The 20,930-nt window shown below is 48.0% G+C and overlaps 1 protein-coding gene across 6 annotated transcripts in view; it reads left to right on the top strand.

Moving 5' to 3' along the window:
- LOC121291511 overlaps window positions 1–20,930 on the top strand; it is an 81,401-nt gene that overhangs the window by 40,521 nt on the left and 19,950 nt on the right. The window contains exons 6-7 of one of the 6 annotated variants that reach the window (XM_041212802.1): window positions 15,301–15,468; window positions 15,573–16,294. The exons of 2 other annotated variants lie outside the window; for them this stretch is intronic. In XM_041212802.1, the coding sequence (XP_041068736.1) occupies window positions 15,301–15,468; window positions 15,573–15,583 (179 nt within the window). In that variant the 3' untranslated portion in view covers window positions 15,584–16,294. Of the gene's footprint in view, window positions 1–7,193; window positions 7,917–15,300; window positions 15,469–15,572; window positions 16,295–17,232; window positions 17,483–20,930 lie in introns of those variants that run through there. 3 more of the 6 variants (XM_041212805.1, XM_041212804.1, XM_041212803.1) reach the window with 3 other exon arrangements.

The raw sequence follows: 20,930 nt of genomic DNA, 5'->3' as shown, positions 1-20,930 counted from the left end.
ACTCCCCATTCTCAGCCCCAGGGTCAGTGTGATACTCCCCACTCTCAGCCCCAGGGTCAGTGTGATACTGCCCACTCTCAGCCCCCGGGTCATTGTGATACTCCCCACTCTCAGCCCTAGGGTTAGTGTGATTCTCTCCACTCTCAGCCCCAGGGTCAGTGTGTTACTCCCCACTCTCAGCCCTAGGGTGTGTGATACTCCCCACTCACAGCCCCAGGGTCAGTGTGTAACTCCCCACTCTCAGCCCTAGGGTCAGTGTGATACTGCCCACAACCTGCCCCAGGGTCAGTGTATTACTCCCGATTCTCAGCTTCAGTGTCAGTGTGTTACTCCCCACTCTCAGACCCAGGGTCAGTGTGTTAATTGCCACTCTCAGCCCCTGGGTCATTGTGATACTCCCCACTCTCAGCCCCAGGATCAGTGTGATACTCCCCAATCTCAGCCCCAGGGTCAGTGTGTTACTCCCAACTCTCAGCCCCAGGGTCGGTGTGTTACTCCCCATTCTCATCCCCAGGGTTAGTGTGATACTCCTCATCTCAGCTCCAGGGTCAGTGTGATACTCCCCACTCTCAGCCCCAAGGTCAGTGTGATGCTCCCCACTCTCAGCCGGGTCAGTCTTATACTCCGCACTCTCAGCCCCAGGGTAAGTATAATACTCCCCACTCTTAGCCCCAGGGTCAGTGTGATACTCCCCACTCTCAGCCACAGGGTCAGTGTGACACTCCACACTCCCTGCCCCAGGGTCAGTGTGATACTCCTCACACCCTCCCCCAGGGTCAGTGTGATACTGCCCACACCCTGCCCCAGTGTCCGTGTGCTACTCCCCACTCTCAGGCCCAGGGTCAGTATGATACTGCCCACACCCTGCCCCAGTGTCAGTGTGTTACTCTACACTCTCAGCCCAGTGTCAGTGTGATACAGCCCACACCCTGCCCCAGTGTCAGTGTGATACTCCGCACTCTCAGCCCCAGCGTCAGTGTGATACACCCCATTCTCAGCCCCAGGGTTAGTGTTATACTCCCCACTCTCAGCCACAGGGTCAGGGTGCTACTCCCCACTCTCAGCCCCAAGGTCATTGTGGTACTGCCCACTCTCAGCATCAGAGTCAGTGCGATACATCCCCCTCTCACTCCCCGGTTCAGTGTGATACTCCCTTCTCTCAGCCCCAGGGTCAGTGTGATGCGCTCCACTCTCAGCCTCAGGGTCATTGCGATACTTCCCTCTCTCACCCCTAGGGTCAGTGTGATACTCCCTACTCTCAGCCCCAGGGTCATTGTGATACTGCCCACTCTCAGCATCAGGGTCAGTGTGATACACCCCACTCTCAGCCCCAGGGTCAGTGTTATACTCCCCACTCTCAGTCCCAAGGTCAGGATGATACTTCCCAAACCCTGCCCCAGGGTCGGCGTGTTACTCCCCACTCTCAGCCCCAGGGTCAGTGCAACACTCCCGACTCTCAGCCCCAGGGTAAGTGTTATACTCCCCACTCTCAGTCCCAAGGTCAGTGTGATACTTCCCACACTCTGCCCCAGGGTCAGCATGTTACTTCCCGCTCTCAACCGCAGGGTCATTGTAATAATCCCCAATCTCAGCCCCAGGGACAGTGTGATACTGCCCACACAATGCCCCAGGGTCAGTGCGATATTCCCGACTCTCAGCCCCAGGGTCAGTGTGATAATCCCCACTCTCAGCCGCTGGGTCAGTGTGACTCCCCATTCTCAGCCCCAGGGTCAGTGTGATACTCCCCACACTCAGCCCCAGGGTCAGTGTGATACTGCCCACAACCTGCCCCAGGGTCAGTGTGTTACTCCCGATTCTCAGCCTCAGGGTCAGTGTGTTACTCCCCACTCTCAGACCCAGGGTCAGTGTGTTAATTGCCACTCTCAGCCCCTGGGTCATTGTGATACTCCCCACTCTCAGCCCCAGGATCAGTGTGATACTCCCCACTCTCAGACCCAGGGTCGGTGTGTTACTCCCCACTCTCAGCCCCAGGGTGTGTGATACTCCCCAGTCATAGCCCCAGGATCAGTGTGATACACCCCACTTTCAGCCCCAGGGTCAGTGTTATACTCCCCACTCTCAGTCCCAAGGTCAGTGTGACTTCCCTCTCTCAGCCCCAGGGCCAGTGCGATACTCCCCACTCTCAGCCCCAGGGTCAGTGTGAAACACCCCACTTTCAGCCCCAGGGTCAGTGTTATACTCCCCACTCTCAGACCCAATGTTAGTGTGATACTGCCCACACCATGCCCCAGGGTCAGCGTGTTACTCCCCACTCTCAGCCCCAGGGTCATTGTAATACTGCCCACTCTCACCCCCACGGTCAGTGTGATATACCCCACTTTCAGCCCCAGGGTCAGTGTTATACTCCCCACTCTCAGTCCCAAGGTCAGTGTGACTTCCCACTTTCGGCCCCAGGGTCAGTGTGATACTTCCCTCTCTCAGCCTCAGGGTCAGTGTGATACTTCCCACTCTCAGCCCCAGGCTCAGTGTGATACTCCCCACTCTCGGCCCCAGGGTCAGTGTGATACTTACCTCTCTCAGCCCCTGGGTCAGTGTGATACTTTCCTCTCTCAGCCCCAGTGTCATTGTGATACTGCCCACAGCCTGCCCCAGGGTCAGTGTGATACCCCCACTCTCAGCCCAAAGGTTAGTGTGTTACTCGCCAGTCTCAGCCCCCGGGTCATTGTGATACTCTCCACTCTCAGCCCTAGGGTCAGTGTGATACTCCCCACTCTCAGCCCCAGTGTCATTGTGATACTGCCCACAGCCTGCCCCAGGGTCCGTGTGATACCCCCACTCTCAGCCCAAAGGTTAGTGTGTTACTCGCCAGTCTCAGCCCCCGGGTCATTGTGATACTCCCCACTCTCAGCCCTAGGGTCAGTGTGATTCTCTCCACTCTCAGCCCCAGGGTCAATGTGTAACTCCCCACTCTCAGCCCCAGGGTCAGTGTGATACTGCCCACAACCTGCCCCAGGGTCAGTGTGTTACTCCCGATTCTAAGCCCCAGGGTCAGTGTGTTACTTCCCACTCTCAGCCCCAGGGTCAGTGTGACAATCCCCACTCTCAGTCCCAGGGTCAGTGTGATACTTCCCACTCTCAGCCCCAGGGTCAGTGTGATACTCCCTACTCTCAGCCCCAGTATCAGTGTGAGACTCCCCACTCAGCCCCGGGGTGTGTGATACTCCCCACTCATAGCCCCAGGGTCAGTGTGGTTCTGCCTCCACCCTGCCCTAGGGACAGTGTGATAGTGCACACACCCTGCCCCAGGGTCACTGTGATACTCCCCATCGGAGCTCCAGGGTCAGTGTGACACTCCCCATTCTCAGCCCCAAGGTCAGTGTGATGCTCCCCACTCTCAGCCGGGTCAGTGTGATACTCCGCATTCTCAGCCCCAGGGTCAGTGTGATACTGCCCACACCCTGCCACAGGGTCCGTGTGATACTCTCCACTCTCAGCCCCAGGGTCAGTGTGTTACTCCCCACTCTCAGCCCCAGGGTCAGTGTGTTACTCCCCACTCTCAGGCCCAGGGTCAGTGTGATACTGCACACACTCTGTCCCAGGGTTACTGTGATACTCCCCACTCTCAGCCCCAGGTTCAGTGTTTTACTCCCCACTCTCAACCCGAGAGTCAGTGTGATACTCCCCACTCTCATCCCCAGGGTCAGTGTGCTACTCCCCACTCTCAGCCCCAGGGTCATTATGATACTGCCCACTCTCAGCATCAGAGTCAGTGCTATACTTCTCCCTCTCACCCCCAGGATCAGTGTGATACACCTTTCTCTCACCCCCAGGGTCAGTGTGATACACCCCACTTTCAGCCCCAGGGTCAGTGTTATACTCCCCACTCTCAGACCCAATGTTAGTGTGATACTGCCCACACCATGCCCCAGGGTCAGCGTGTTACTCCCCACTCTCAGCCCCAGGGTCATTGTAATACTGCCCACTCTCACCCCCACGGTCAGTGTGATATACCCCACTTTCAGCCCCAGGGTCAGTGTTATACTCCCCACTCTCAGTCCCAAGGTCAGTGTGACTTCCCACTCTCGGCCCCAGGGTCAGTGTGATACTTCCCTCTCTCAGCCCCAGGGTCAGTGTGATACTTCCCACTCTCAGCCCCAGGCTCAGTGTGATACTCCCCACTCTCGGCCCCAGGGTCAGTGTGATACTTACCTCTCTCAGCCCCTGGGTCAGTGTGATACTTTCCTCTCTCAGCCCCAGTGTCATTGTGATACTGCCCACAGCCTGCCCCAGGGTCAGTGTGATACCCCCACTCTCAGCCCAAAGGTTAGTGTGTTACTCGCCAGTCTCAGCCCCCGGGTCATTGTGATACTCTCCACTCTCAGCCCTAGGGTCAGTGTGATACTCCCCACTCTCAGCCCCAGTGTCATTGTGATACTGCCCACAGCCTGCCCCAGGGTCCGTGTGATACCCCCACTCTCAGCCCAAAGGTTAGTGTGCTACTCGCCAGTCTCAGCCCCCGGGTCATTGTGATACTCCCCACTCTCAGCCCTAGGGTCAGTGTGATTCTCTCCACTCTCAGCCCCAGGGTCAATGTGTAACTCCCCACTCTCAGCCCCAGGGTCAGTGTGATACTGCCCACAACCTGCCCCAGGGTCAGTGTGTTACTCCCGATTCTAAGCCCCAGGGTCAGTGTGTTACTCCCCACTCTCAGCCCCAGGGTCAGTGTGACATTCCCCACTCTCAGACCCAGGGTCAGTGTGATACTCCCCACTCTCAGTCCCAGGATCAGTGTGATACTTCCCACTCTCAGCCCCAGGGTCAGTGTGATACTCCCTACTCTCAGCCCCAGTATCAGTGTGAGACTCCCCACTCAGCCCCGGGGTGTGTGATACTCCCCACTCATAGCCCCAGGGTCAGTGTGGTTCTGCCTCCACCCTGCCCTAGGGACAGTGTGATAGTGCACACACCCTGCCCCAGGGTCACTGTGATACTCCCCATCGGAGCTCCAGGGTCAGTGTGACACTCCCCATTCTCAGCCCCAAGGTCAGTGTGATGCTCCCCACTCTCAGCCGGGTCAGTGTGATACTCCGCATTCTCAGCCCCAGGGTCAGTGTGATACTGCCCACACCCTGCCACAGGGTCCGTGTGATACTCTCCACTCTCAGCCCCAGGGTCAGTGTGTTACTCCCCACTCTCAGCCCCAGGGTCAGTGTGTTACTCCCCACTCTCAGGCCCAGGGTCAGTGTGATACTGCACACACTCTGTCCCAGGGTTACTGTGATACTCCCCACTCTCAGCCCCAGGTTCAGTGTTTTACTCCCCACTCTCAACCCGAGGGTCAGTGTGATACTCCCCACTCTCATCCCCAGGGTCAGTGTGCTACTCCCCACTCTCAGCCCCAGGGTCATTATGATACTGCCCACTCTCAGCATCAGAGTCAGTGCTATACTTCTCCCTCTCACCCCCAGGATCAGTGTGATACACCTTTCTCTCACCCCCAGGGTCAGTGTGATACACCCCACTTTCAGCCCCAGGGTCAGTGTTATACTCCCCACTCTCAGACCCAATGTCAGTGTGATACTGCCCACACCATGCCCCAGGGTCAGCGTGTTACTCCCCACTCTCAGCCCCGGGGTCATTGTAATACTGTCCACTCTCACCCCCACGGTCAGTGTGGTACACCCCACTTTCAGCCCCAGGGTCAGTGTTATACTCCCCACTCTCAGTCCCAAGGTCAGTGTGACTTCCCACTCTCGGCCCAGGGTCAGTGTGATACTTCCCTCTCTCAGCCTCAGGGTCAGTGTGATACTCCCCACTCTCAGCCCCAGGCTCAGTGTGTTACTCCCCATTCTCGGCCCCAGTGTCAGTGTGATACTTCCCTCTCTCAGACCCTGGGTCAGTGTGATACTTTCCTCTCTCAGCCCCAGTGTCATTGTGATACTGCCCACAGCCTGCCCCAGGGTCATTGTGATACTCCCCACTCTCAGCCCTAGGGTCAGTGTGATTCTCTCCACTCTCAGCCCCAGGGTCAATGTGTAACTCCCCACTCACAGCCCCAGGGTCAATGTGTAACTCCCCATTCTCAGCCCCAGGGTCAGTGTGATACTGCCCACAACCTGCCCCAGGGTCAGTGTGACATACCCCACTCTCAAACCCAGGGTCAGTGTGATACTCCCTACTCTCAGTCCCAGGGTCAGTGTGATACTTCCCACTCTCAGCCCCAGGGTCAGTGTGATACTCCCTACTCTCAGCCCCAGTATCAGTGTGAGACTCCCCACTCTCAGCCCCGGGGTGTGTGATACTCCCCACTCATAGCTCCAGGGTCAGTGTGGTTCTGCCTCCACCCTGCCCTAGGGACAGTGTGATAGTGCACACACCCTGCCTCAGGGTCACTGTGATACTCCCCATCTGAGCTCCAGGGTCAGTGTGACACTCTCCATTCTCAGCCCCAAGGTCAGTGTGATGCTCCCCACTCTCAGCCGGGTCAGTGTGATATTCCGCATTCTCAGCCCCAGGGTCAGTGTTATATTCCACACACCCTGCCCCAGGGACTGTGTGATACTCCCCACTCTCAGCTGCAGGGTCAATGTGATACTGCCCACACCCTGCCACAGGGTCCGTGTGATACTCTCCACTCTCAGCCCCAGGGTCAGTGTGTTACTCCCCACTCTCAGCCCCAGGGTCAGTGTGTTACTCCCCACTCTCAGGCCCAGGGTCAGTGTGATACTGCACACACTCTGTCCCAGGGTTACTGTGATACTCCCCACTCAGCCCCAGGGTCAGTGTGATACTCCCCACTTTCAGCCCCAGTGTCAATACGATATCCCCCACTCTCAGCCCCAGGGTCAGTGTGACACCCCCCACTCTCAGCCCCAGGGTCAAAGTGATACCCCCCACTCTCTGCTCCAGGGTCACTGTGCTACTGTACACAACCTGCCCCAGGTTCAGTGTTTTACTCTCCACTCTCAGGCCCAGGGTCAGCCTGTCACTTCCCTCTCTCAGCCCCATGGTCAGCCTGTCACTTCTCTCTCTCAGCCCCAGGGTCAGTGTGATACTCTCCACTACCTGCTCAGAGTCAGTGTGAAACTCCCTTTCCTTGGTCAATGTGATATTTCCCCATTGACTATGCATGCTCGGCTCTACTGGCATCAATTTTTTTCATCTTCTGGATATTCAGATGCAGCTGATTTCTAGTTCCGCCATTCTTGTGCTGTTTTGCTTTCTTCCACCAGTCACTAAGACAGCTCCTAGAAACCAGGTGAATCCTCTGGCTGACAGTCTGTATCATTGATGATCCTTCATTTCCCATGAAATGATTAAGTTTGTGTGAAGAAGGGCATTGTTCCTTCTTGTTCCATTCATCTCCTGGTCTTAACAGCATTGGATTTATGCATTGTATTTGAAACTGCGAATGAGATCTGCTGTATTCCCTGCAGATTGTGTGCCATTTGCAGAGATCATAATGAGTGCAACTGGGTACAGAACAAGATGGCTCCTCTCACTGCATGAGAAGTCACACCAGAGAGCGGCAAAAAAATTAAGTAGCTGCAGTATAAATTACACAATGCCTAGTTTGACATTCTCTGTTGAGCATCGAGAATGAAGTTGACAATTTTCTATTTTAGCACTGCTAGGCAGTGCTGTTCACTGACACTGAGCACTCAGTCCCACTTTGAATGGGACTAAACTAAGTTAAATGTAGACTGATCTTTAAATCACTGTTTTAAGTGGAGAGGGGAGACTGAGCAGCTAACTGAAGAGCTGTTCAAAGTGAGAAATGAACTTTAAGCCCATTATATTAATTATTTGAATTATAGAGCAAACTGATCGTTCACGACCAGATTCAACTATGCCAAGATTTTGGATACTTTATCACTTTGGAATGGTTTAAGTATTGTGTAAATCAAGTATTGTAATGTTACTTGCTGTGTTTGTCTGTAATTTCTTACTTGTAAATAAATTGGAATATTACTTTTAGCCTGTGGTCCAATTATGTGTTATTTATTCTTTCCTGGACAGCAAAGGGTAGAGAGCAGCTAGTGTGGTCTCTGTTACATGATTGTGTGATGAACGGGCAATTGATAGCTTCATGACATAATTAGTTGTTGACCACATGCAGAAATTTGCAAGTGTCCGATCTGATCCGCTTGAGGAAACTCTTCTCTGCTGTTGATTTGACTGAAATGTGCGAGGACAGCTCATATTGTAACACTTAGAGGCAGCTATAGTGGGATCAATACAAACAGATTGTTTATAGTTTTAATTAAAATACCAAAAGCAAACAGCACTGACAGCAAGAACACAGATCTCAAACAGGCACAGGTAGAAAACTAAAATTGGCTGGTTTAGGAAAAGAAAATAGGTCCTACTGCATGAATGTATGTTCATGAATTGGTGGCTAGAAAGTACACGAGGAGGAAATGGCACAAACACAAGCATATTCTTCACAACAAAAACAAAAACAGAATTACCTGGAAAAACTCAGCAGGTCTGGCATCATCGGCGGAGAAGAAAAGAATTGACGTTTCGAGTCCTCATGACCCTTCAACAGAACTTGAGTTCGAGTCCAAGAAAGAGTTGAAATATAAGCTGGTTTAAGGTGTGTGTGTGGGGGGCGGAGAGAGAGAGAGAGAGGTGGAGTGGGGGTATGGTTGTAGGGACAAACAAGCAGTGATAGAAGCAGATCATCAAAAGATGTCAACAACAATAGTACAAAAGAACACATAGGTTTTAAAGTTAAAGTTGGTGATATTATCTAAACGAATGTGCTAATTAAGAATGGATGGTAGGGCACTCAAGGTATAGCTCTAGTTGGGGTGGGGAGAGCATAAAAGATGTAAAAAAAAAAAAAATTTTTTTTTTTCCTTTTTTTTTCCCTTTTTTCATATAATGGAAATAGGTGAGAAAAGGAAAATCTATATAATTTATTGGAAAAAAAAGAGAAAAGGAAGGGGGAAACAGAAAGGGGGTGGGGATGGGGGAGGGAGCTCATGACCTAAAGTTGTTGAATTCAATATTCAATCCGGATGGCTGTAAAGTGCCTAGTCGGAAGATGAGGTGTTGTTCCTCCAGTTTGCGTTGGGCTTCACTGGAACAATGCAGCAAGCCAAGGACATATTCTTCAATTCCTTTCCCCCTCATGCTTCTACAGTTCCCCATAAATGCATTTTTATTATTTACAGCAGCAGCCCCCTTTAGTAGTGAGTTCCACATTCTAATCACACTCTGGGTAAAGACATTTCTCTTGAATTTCTTATCAGATTTATTAGTGACTATCTTACACATATGGCCTCTAGTTACAGTCTCCCCCACAAGGGAAAACTCCCCCTCTAGGTCTACCCTTTAAAAGCTTTTCATAAACCTAACTCTATTGGGTCACTTCATCTTTCTCTTTTCTAGGGGAAATAATCCCTCTCAGTTTTTGCACCTTCTCCAGTACCTCTATATCTTTTTTATAATATGAAGACCAGCACCGTTCTAAGTACTACAAGTGTAGTCTAACCAAGGTTCAATACAAGTTTAACATAACTTTTCTGCTTTTCAATTCTATTCCTTGAGAAATATTTGCTTTTTTTAATGACTTTATTAGTTTGTGTTGGCATGATTATGATTTGTATATCTGTAACTCTAGATTTCTCTGTTCTTCTCACCCATTTAGACTCTTATTTCCAAGGAATATGTGTCCTCCTTATTCTTCCTATCAAATGCACCACCTCACATTAAATTATATTGAATTAATTTGCCAATTACGCACTCATCCTGCAAGTTTATTAACGCTTCCTTGTATTCTGTCACAGTCTTCTTCAGAATTAACAAAATCCCCCAAATTGGTGGTGTCCACATATTTTAAAATTGTACTTCCAATCCCCGAGTCCAAATCAAGAATGTTACTGGGGTGAAAAGGACTGTGCTTTGAGAAGTTGCACAGACCGAGTTTATAATTTCATAAGTATAAAAGATGAATGATTTAATTGCTGTGTTTAAGATGATTAAAGGTGTTGATAAAGTACGTAGAGAGAAACTATTTCCTTTGTAGCGGAGTCCAGAACAATGAGGCATAACCTTATGAATAGAGCCTGGCTGTTCAGGGGTGACATTGGGAAGCATCTCATCACACAAAGGGTAGTAGAAATCTGGAACTTCCCAAAAAACTGTTGGCATCCTTTCAAGAAGTGTCCTTCCTTGGTATTCTTTCTAATATTTGGTAGCCAGAACTGGATACAACGCCCTAGCTGAGGCAAAGGCAATGAGTTACAAAGGCTTATTGTTACTATTTTGCTTTTGCTCTCTGTATCTATTAATAAAGCCAAGGATCCCTTTTGCTTTTTAATGGCCTTTTCAGCTATTCTGGCATCTTCAAAGATTTGTGTATGTACACTCCCAGGTCCCCCTGTTCCTGCACTTACTTTAAAATTATACCATTTATATTGCATCTCCATATTGTTCCTTGCAAAATGTATAACTTCATACTTCCCTGCATTAAATTTCATCTGCCATGTGCCTGCCTATTTCATCAGTTGGTTCCAGTCTTCCTAAATCCTGCTATTGCTGTCCCCCTGTTTACTACATTTCTGAGTTTCCTGCCACCTACAAACAATTATTCCCCGTATAAATGTATATCAAAAAGAGATGACTCCTGAAAATACTGTACACTCCTCCAGCCTGTGAAACAACTATTCTCTTTGCTTTCTGTTTCTTAGTAAAATTTGTCTCCCCAATGCCCCTTTAATCCCACAAGCTTCAATTTTGGTCACCAACCAGGTGCTTTATCACCTCCTTTTGAAAGTCCATATGCACACCTTCAACCACACTACCCTTATCAACCATCTGCAGAACTTGATCAAAAATATCAATCAAGTTTTGTCAGATAAGATTTATCTTTGCAAATTATATGTGCTGGCTTTCATTTATTAATTCATTTTGTTCTGGATTTTGTTTCTAAAGGTTTCCCCACCACTGGTGTTAGGTTGACTGGCCTACAGTTACCTCTCTGCTTCTCCAGGTGACCCCATTGCTGTTTGAAGTGTGATTTTGTCTGAGGAGCTGCCCATTCCAGTTTGGGTTATGGCGTGCACCAGGCCCCACTGAAATATCACTGTACAATTCCGGGGATAGGCATCAAATTCCCTGTCCTTGTTGGAGATTGATGAATTATTGTGGGACCTGAGTGCCACCTGTATCAATTAGAAGAGAGAACAACTAAAGTATTATAGTTACATTCTCATCCAATCAGCAGCAATGTGGTCTTCAGCATTAAGGCTTATCACATTATGTCTATCTAATTCAGCACCTTCTCCTCACTTGAGCATCTTAAATTGCTCTGTCTGAATTCCTCCGAAGGTCCACATTGACTTCCTTATTAAGCTTTCTTCCTGACGTTTTCACACTCCTGTGCTCACACAACTTCATCCAGCCCATCAATTCACCAGCTGAAGTTATCCCCACAATCTTGCCATCACTTGAGTCCTGTGCTGACCTGAAGGTTTTGATTATTGGCAAAGGCTATCTACCCCATCCATAGCTACTTACTTTCCTCTAATTTACGAGTTATGTTGTACATTCCCAGAGCAAAATGATGCATCAGGGGTTGAGTTCTTTATTATAATTCAAAAATGAGGATTTAAAACTTGCTTTATCATTCTACAGAGATCATGGTGGGGTTTGACCTAGGCCGTAAACTCACCGGTAGTCCATGAAACCATCCCTCAAGTTTGTTCTTGTGACTCCCAGATTTTACATTCTCTAGCTTTCTCTGATTGCTGTGAGCATCAGTGAGCTACGATAAACACAAGGCCCAATACTGCGGGGAAAGGAAGTTTACGCCCGTGATTTGAGTTACATTGCTGAACCAGGACATCCAGGGCTCCACCTGATGTGCTGGACTGAGATTACTCAAGGGGAGAGTTCATACCTTTACATTCCCCTGTATGTATCTCAAGGGAAGGTTACTTGCCACTTGTCAGCCCAAGCCTAGATATTGTCCAGGCCTTGCTGCATCTGGATATGGACTGCTTCAGTATCTGAGAAGCCACGAATGGTGTTGAACTTTATGCAATCATTAGCAAATATCTCCAGTACTGACCTTATATTGGAGGGAAGGTCATTGATGAAGCAGCTGAAGATGGTTGGGCCTAGGACACTACCCTGAAGAATTCCTGCAATGATATCCTGGAACTGAGATGATTGACCTCCAACAACTACAATCATCTTCCTTTATGCTAGGTATGACTCCAACCAGTGGAGAGTTTTCCCCCTAATTCCCATTGAGTTCAGTTTTGCTGGGGCTCCTTGATGCCACACTTGGTCAAATGCTGCCTTGATGTCAAGGGCAGCTACTGTCACCTCAACGCTTGGGTTCAGCTCTTTTGTCCATGTTTGGACCAAGGCTGTAATGAGGTCAAGAGCTGAGAGGCCCCAGCAGAACCAAAACCTAGCATCAATGAGCAGGTTATTACCGAGGAAGTGCTGGTCGATAGCACTGTCGACGACACTTTCCATCATTTTGCTGATGATCGAGAGTAGACTGATGAGGTGGTAATTGGCCGGGTTGGATTTGTCCTGTTTTATGTGTACAGGACATGCCTGGGCAATTTTCCAAATTATCGGGTTTATGCCAGTGTTGTAGCTGTACTGGAACAGCTTGGCTGGGGGTGCAGCTAGTTCTGGAGCATTAGTCTTCAGAATGTTGTCAGGACCCATAGCCTTTTCAGTATGCAGTGCCTTCAGCCATTTCTTGATATCACAAGGAGTGAACTGAATTGGCTGAAGACTGGCATCTGTGGACCTCAGGAGGAGACCGAGATGGATCATCCACTTGACGCTTCTGCCTGAAGATGGTTGCAAATGCCTTACCTTTTGCACTGGTGTGGTGTCCTCCCTCCCCCATCATTGAGGATGGGGATATTTGTGGAGCCTCCTCCTCCTCCGGTGAGTTGTTTAATTGTCCACCACCATTCATGACTGGATGTGGCAGGACTACAGAGCTTAGATGTGATCCATTGGCTGTGGGATCACTTAGCCCTGTCTACCACTTGCTGCTTATGCTGCTTGACACGCAAGTAGTCCTGTGTTGTAGCTTCACCAAGTTGACACCTCATTTTTTGGTGTGCCTGGTGCTGCTCCTGGCATGCTCTCCTGCACTCTTCATTGAACCAGATCCCATGACATGGTGGTAATGGTAGAGTTGGGGATATGCCGAGCCACGGGGTGACAGATTGTGATTGAGTACAATTCTGCTGCTGCTGATGGCCCACAGTGCCTCATGGATCCCCAGTTTTGAGTTGCTAGATCTGTTCAAAATCTATCCCATTTAACACAGTGGTAGTGCCACACAACACAATGGAGGATATCCTCAATGTGAAGACAGGACTTCATCTCCACAAGGATCCTGCAGTGATCACTCCTACTAATACTGTCATGGTCACATGCATCTGCAGCAGCCAGGTTGATGAAGATGTCAAGTATGTTTTTCCCTCTTGTTGGTTCCCTCGTCAGCTGCCGCACACCCAGTCTAGCAGCTATGTCCTTTAGGACTTGGCCAGCCCGGTTTGGGCTGGTGCTACCAAGGCACTCTCGGTGATGGACATTGAAGTCCCCCACCCAGAGCACATTCTGCACCCTTGCCACTCTCATTTCTTCCTCCAATTAGAGTTCAACATGGAGGAGCACTGATTCATCAGCTAAGGGAGGGCGGTATGTGGCAATCAGCAGGAGGATTCCTTGCCCATGTTTGACCTGATGCCATGAGCTGTCATGGAGCCTGGAGTTGATGTTGAGGACACCCAGGCAATTCCCTCCCGACTGTACATCACTATGCTGCCACCTCTGCTGGGTCTGTCCTGCTGATGGGACAGGACTTACCCAGGGATGGGGATGGTGATGGTGGTGTCTGGGATCTGATCTGTATGGTATGATTCTGTGAGGATGGCTATGTCAGGCTTTTGTTTGACTGATCTGTGAGACAGCTCTCCCAATTTTGGCACAAGCCCCCAGATGTTAGTAAGGAGGATTTTGTAGGGTTGACAGGGCTGGAATTGCTGTTGCTGTTTCTGGTGCCTAAATCAATGCCGGGTGTTCTGTCTGATTTCATTTCTTTTTATTGACTTTTGAACGGTTGGACACAACTGAGTGGCTTGCTAGGCCGTTTCAGAGGGCGTTTAAGAGTCAACTACATTGTTGTTGATCTGGAGTCACGTGTAGGCCAGACCAGGTAAGGACAGCAGATTTCCTCCCCTAAAGGATGTTAGTGAACCAGTTGGGTTTTTACAACAGTCGACAATGGTTTAATAGTCATCATTAGACTTTTAATTCCGGATTTTTATTACATTCAAATTCCACCATTTGCCATGATGGGATTTGAATGCAGGTCTCCAGAGTATTACCTTGGGTCTCTAGATTGTCCAGTGACAGTACCACTACAAAAGCAAGGAAGTTTTGCTAATCTGAGCTAAAACACCAACTAGAGTATAGTGTCCAACTTTGGAGGGGTGGAGAGGTGTGAAGGCTTATTCGAGGTGATTTACCAGAAAGTTTCAAGGGAAGAGGGAGGACAGTGTTGTGGATAGACTGGAGAAGCTGGGATTATTCTCCTTAGAGCAGAGAAGACAGACATTTCATAGAGATGTTTAAAACCGTGAAGTGTTAAATAGAGTAAATAAAGAGAAACCGTTTCCAATGGCTGAAGGGTTAATAACCAAAAAGCATAGATTTAAGTTGATTGACAAAAGAAGGTGACGTAAGGAAAAGTGTTTTTACACATATGGTCAAGATTTGGAATGCACTGCAGATTCATTAGGAGCCTTCAAAAGAGATTTGCATAAACTCTTGAAGGAGGAAAAAAATTGCAGTGCTACAGTACGACTAACTTGATAACTCTTCAAAAGAACTGGCGCAGGTTTGGTGGGTTGAATACTCTCCTTCTGTGCTATAAGAATCCACGATCCAATTAAGTTCCTCTATTTTGCCTTTAACCCTTGGAAAAACTATCTGCCAACCAGCTCACAATTGTCCTCACACTCTAACTCCTCCCCCACCCCCGTTCTCCTGATGACAGTGATGCATCTGTCAATCTTCCAGAATATCAGACTGTCTCCATGCCATTACCAACCCATCCTTTTCTTCTGCTACAACAGTCCCCCTCTGTAGCACCAACTTTGCCACAGTACAATTAGTGCACAAATGTTCGTACATCACCCAATATATCTCAGCCACCTTAAGCCCCACTATCACTGTCTTACCATAATCTTCTCAAGGCATTTCAATGGCTCTATTAACCATTCAAATGTAGAATATACTAATACCTCCCCTTCAAAGTTAAAGTAATTTGCTTTTCTTCCTTAGCTGTGGGACAGATTGTCGGGTCTTACTCTTCATCACCCAACTGCACCCCACTCCCTCCCAAAATTCCTCATCACCATGGAAGACAGTTTGATGAGGTGCTCACTTACTCGGTTGGAGGAAATATCAAAGACTGCATTATCCTGGGAAGCTGTGGTCGGCTCCTAGCAGGTAGTTAGACTCACTTGGTCGTGATCTGATTCACAATTGACTCCTTATTTTTTTGGTGTTCTTTTATACTAGAGATTTTCTGTTTTATTCCCTCTTCCATATAGGGTTTCAATAGCCCTGTGGATCTGTATTGCCGAACAAATGACATTCTCTACTTGGAGCTGATTTCATATTGATTCAATGTCGTTCAATTCACCTTCCTTATTCCGAGAACTTGTAATATGATCAGAATAGGACCATTGGTAACATCCGGAATCTATAAATGACATACAAGAGCATAAGTTCCTCACTATTTTTAATTTGAATGTATAATGATACTGTTGTTTGCTTGAATGAATTGTACCCTTTAATCATAGAATAGAATCATAGAATGGTTACAGCACAGAAGGAGACCATTCAGTCCATCATGTCTATGCTGGCCCTATGATGGAATAGCTCACCTGGTGCAACTTTCCTGCGTTTTCCCCATGGCACTACAAATTTTTCCTTTTCAAGTAATGATCCAATTCGCTCTTGAATACCCCAATTGAACCTGCTTCCACTACTCACTTAGGCAGTGCATTCCTGATCCTAACATTTCATTGCATGAAATCAGTTTTTACTTGTGTCGCCATTACTTCTTTTGAAAGTTCTCGATCCTTCCATCAATAGGAACAGTTTCTCCCTATCTATCCTGTTCACACCCCTCGTGATTTTGAAAACCTCTATTAAATCTCCTCTCAAACCTCCATTCCCCAAGGACAACACTCCTAACTTCTCCAACTTATCCAGGAATGTTCCTCATCCCTGGAACCATTCTCATGAATATTTTCTGCACTCTCTGCAATGCCTTCACATCCTTCCTAAAGTGTGGTGCCCAGTACTGGGCAACTCCAGTTGAGGCCAAACTAGTGTTTTATACAATTTTAACATAACGTCCATGCTTTTGTACTCTATGCCCCTATTAATAAAGCCTAGATTGTGTAATGCTTAAATAATCGTGCTCTTAACCTCTCTTGTCACCTTCAATGATTTATGCACACACATACAGGGTTTTGGTGAGACCACATCTGGAATACTGTGTACAGTTTTGGCCTCCACATTTAAGGAAGGATATACTTGCATTAGAGGCGGTACAGTGAAGGTTCACTAAATTGGTCCCTGGAATGAGAGGCTGAGTAAATTGAGCCTACCTTCTCTGGAGCTTAGAATGAGAGGTGACCTCATTGAAACATTACAAATCTGAAGGGGTTTGATAGGGTGGACGCTGAGAGATTGTTTCTGCTGGTCGGAGAATTTAAAACACAAGGTCACTGTCTCAGGTATTGGCTGATCATTTATGACTGAGATGAGGAGAAACTACTTCACTTAAAGGGTTGTGAATCTTTGGAATTTTCTACCCCAAAGGCTTGTGGATGTTCCATCATTAAATATATTTAAGGCTGGCATAGACAGACTTTTAGTGTCTCAGGGAATTAAGGGATATGGGAAGCAGGTGGGAAAATGGAGTTGAAGTCCAAGATCAGCCATGATCATATTGAATGGCAGAGCAAGCTCAATAGGCCTTATGGTCTACTCCTGCTCCTATTTTTTATATTCTTATATTTTGTATTCAGTTTTGCCTGGTACTGGGAGTAATCCAGAGATTATTATTTTAGAGGCCCTGCTTGCTAATTTCCTACCTAGCTCCCTAAATTCTGACTGCAGGACCACATCCCTGTTTCTGCCTATATCATTGGTACTAATATTGACCAAGGCCACTGGCTGTTTACCCTCCCTCCTCAGGGAACTCTGAAGCCATTTGGTGATATCCATGACCTTGGTGATATCCTGGATTCACACCTGCAGCTGCAGAAACTCCTGTCCATACCCCTAACTATTGAATATTTTAGTACTATTGCTCTTCCAGTCTTCTGTGTCTCCTCCATGTACATCTGAGCCATCCTTAATGCCAGAGATTTGCCTCTGGTCACACTGCCCAGGTAAGCCATCACTTTCATCAGTATTCAGAAATGAATATTGGTTGGAGAGTGAGATGCACTCAGGGGACTCCTGCTCTACCTTTTTGGCTACCTGATAGTCACCTCCTCTCTCTCTCCCTGCATACTCTTAAGCTCTGGCATGACCACATGTGCAAACATAATATCCACATAGCTCTCAACATCGCTGATCCACAGTGACGCCAGTTGCAGCTCAAGTTCCGAAACCCAGTGCTAGAGCTACTGTAGCTGATGACACTTCCTGCATATATGGCTATCCAGACAGGAAATGGAGTTCCCCATGGAAGAAGATGTTCACTCCAGGGGTTGAAGTGGCCCTCCCATTCCTCTATCTATAATAAATCTTCAGAGATTAAAAAAATATAAAGACTCACCAGTGACTTATTTTTCTTCTGCTGTCACTTAAATATAGAGAGGTTAATTAAACAGCTTAACTCTTTTTTAAAAAGAATGACATTTTTAATTTTCCAGCTCAAACTAATTTCTTAACTTTGGAGAAAAGGAAACAAAGCCCACAATATTCAGCAGCCAATCAACGCAAGCCCTTCCTGTGGTGTTACAGTTTGATATATTTTCTCTTCAATTCAGTGATCCCGGTCTGCTTCACATCCCTCATGGTCTGCTTCACATCCCTCATTTCCTGCTTCACAGTGATCCCGGTCTACTTCACGCTCCTCCTAGTCTGCTTGACAGTGATCCCAGTTTGCTTCACGCTTTCCCGATCTGCTTTACACTCCTCCCGGTCTGCTTCATGGTGATCCAGGTCTACTTCACAGTGAAAACAGAATTACCTGGAAAAACTCAGCAGGTCTGGCAGCATCGGCGGAGAAGAAAAGAGTTGACGTTTCGAGTCCTCATGACCCTTCGACAGAACTTCAAGTTCTGCCAGACCTGCTGAGTTTTTCCAGGTAATTCTGTTTTTGTTTTGGATTTCCAGCATCCGCAGTTTTTTTGTTTTTATCTACTTCACAGTGATCCCAGTCTGCTTCACACTCCTCCTGGTCTGCTTCACAGTGATCCCAGTCTGCTTCACAGTGATCCCGATCTGCTTCACACTCCTCCTGGTCTGCTTTACAGTGATCCCAGAGATAAAAACAAAAAAACTGCGGATGCTGGGAATCCAAAACAAAAACAGAATTACCTGGAAAAACTCAGCAGGTCTGGCAGCATCAGCGGAGAAGATAAGAGTTGACATTGGCGGAGAAGAAAAGAGTTGAAGAAAAGAGAATCATCAACTCTTTTCTTCTCAGCCGATGCTGCCAGACCTGCTGAGTTTTTCCAGGTAATTCTGTTTTTGTTACAGTGATCCCAATCTGCTTTACCTTGATCCCAGTATGCTTCACAGTGATCCCCATCTTCTTCACAGTGATCCTGATCTGCTTGACACTCTTCCCAATCTGTTTCACAGTGATCATGGTCTGCTTTACAGTGAGCCTGACATTCACACTCCTCTTGGTCTGCCTTGCACTCCTACCAGTCTGTTGATAGTGATTGCCACCTGCTGCACATCCTCCCGGTCTGCTTCACAATGATCCTGACCTCCTTCACACTCCTCCTGGTGATTTTTTAAATTGTTTCATGGGATGTCAATGTCACTGGCTAGGCCATTATTTATTTCCCATTCCTAATTGCCCTTGTGAAGGTGATAGAGAGTCACCTTCTTGAACTGCTGCAGTCCATGTGGTGTAGGTACACCCACAGTTCTGTTAGGAAGGGAGCTCCAGGATTTTGACCCAGCAACAGTGAAGGAACAGCGATATATTTCCAAGTCAGGATGGTGTGTAGCTTGGAGGGGAACTTCAGGTGGTGATATTCCCATGCATCTGCTGTTCTTGTCCTTCTTGATGATATAGGTCGTGGGTTTGGAAGGTGCTGTCAAAGGAGCCTTGGTGAGATGCTGCAGTGCATCTTGTAGATGATACACATTGCTGCCACTGTGCATTGGTGGTGGAAGGAGTGAATGTTTGTGGATGTGGTGTCAATCAAGTGGACTGCTTAGTCCTGGATGGTGTCGAGCTTCTTGAGTGTTGTGGGAGCTGTGCTCATCCAGACAAGTGGAGAGTATTCCATCATACTCCTGAATTGTGCCTTGTAGATGGTGGACAAACTTTGGGGAGTCAGGAAATGAGTTACGTTCCACAGAATTCCCAGCCTCTGGCCTGCTCTTGAAGTCACAGTATTTATATGGCTGGTCCAGTTCAGTTTCTGGTCAATGGCAACCCTCAGGATGTCGATAGTGGGGGATTCAACGATGGTAATGCAATTGAATGTCAAGGGATGATGGTTAGATTCTCTCTTGTTAGAGATGGTCATTGCCTGCCACTTGTGTGGCGTAACTGTTACTTGCCACTTATCAGCACGAGCCTAGATGTTGCCCAGGTCTTGCTGAATTTGGACATGGACTGCTTCAGTATTTGAGGACTTGCGAATAGTGTTAAACATTGTGCAATCATCAGCAAACATCCCCACTTCTGACCTTATGATGGAGGGAAGGTCATTGATGAAGCAGCTGATGATGTTTGGGCCGAGGACACTACCCTGAGGAACTCCTGCAGTGATGTCCTGGAGCTGAGATGACTGACCTTCAACAACCACAGCCATCTTTCTTTGTGCTGGGAATGACTCCAACCAGTGGAGAAATTTCCCTCTGATTCCCATTGACTCCAGTTTTACCAGGGCTCCTTGACGCCACACTTAGTCAAATGCTGCCTTGATTCAAGGGCAGTCACTCTCATCTCACCTTGGGAGTTCAGCTCTTTTGTTCATGTTTATACCAATGCTGTAATGAAGTCAGAAGCTGAGTGGCCCTGGCAGAACCCAAACTAGGCATCAGTAAGCAGGTTATTGCTGAACAAGTGCCACTTGACAGCACTGTTGATGACCCTTCCATCAATTTACTGATGATGGAGAATAGCCTGAATGGGGCAGTAATTGGATGGGTTCGATTTGTCCTGTTTTATATGGAGAGGACTTACCTGGGTAATTTTCCACATTGCCAGGTAGACGCCAGTGTTGTAGCTGTACTGGAACAACTTGGCTAGGGGCATGGCAAGTTCTGGAGCACAAGTCTTCAGTACTATTGCTGGAATATTGTCAGGCCCCATAGCCTTTGCAGTATCCAGTGCCTTCAGCTTTTTTTTTATTCAGTCACAGGATGTGGGCTTCGCTGGCTGGGCCAGCATTTATTGCCCATCCCTAGTTGCCCTTGAGAAGGTGGTGGTGAGCTGCCTTCTTGAACTGCTGCAGTAGGTAAACCCACAGTGCTGTTAGGGAGGGAGTTCCAGGATTTTGACCCAGCGGCAGTGAAGGTACAGCGGTACATTTCCAAGTTGGAGTGGTGAATGACTTGGAGGGGAACTTCCAGGTGGTGGTATTCCCATCTATGTGCTGCCTTCGTCCTTCTAGATGGTACTGGTCATGGGTTTGGAAGGCGCTGTTGAAGGAGCCTTGGTGAATTCCTGCAGTGCATCTTATAGATGGTAC

This window comes from Carcharodon carcharias, chromosome 19, assembly GCF_017639515.1.
Source record: "Carcharodon carcharias isolate sCarCar2 chromosome 19, sCarCar2.pri, whole genome shotgun sequence".
NCBI lineage: Eukaryota > Metazoa > Chordata > Chondrichthyes > Lamniformes > Lamnidae > Carcharodon > Carcharodon carcharias.
Note: the sequence above shows the minus strand (reverse complement) of the source record. Positions and strands in the feature narration are given on the sequence as shown.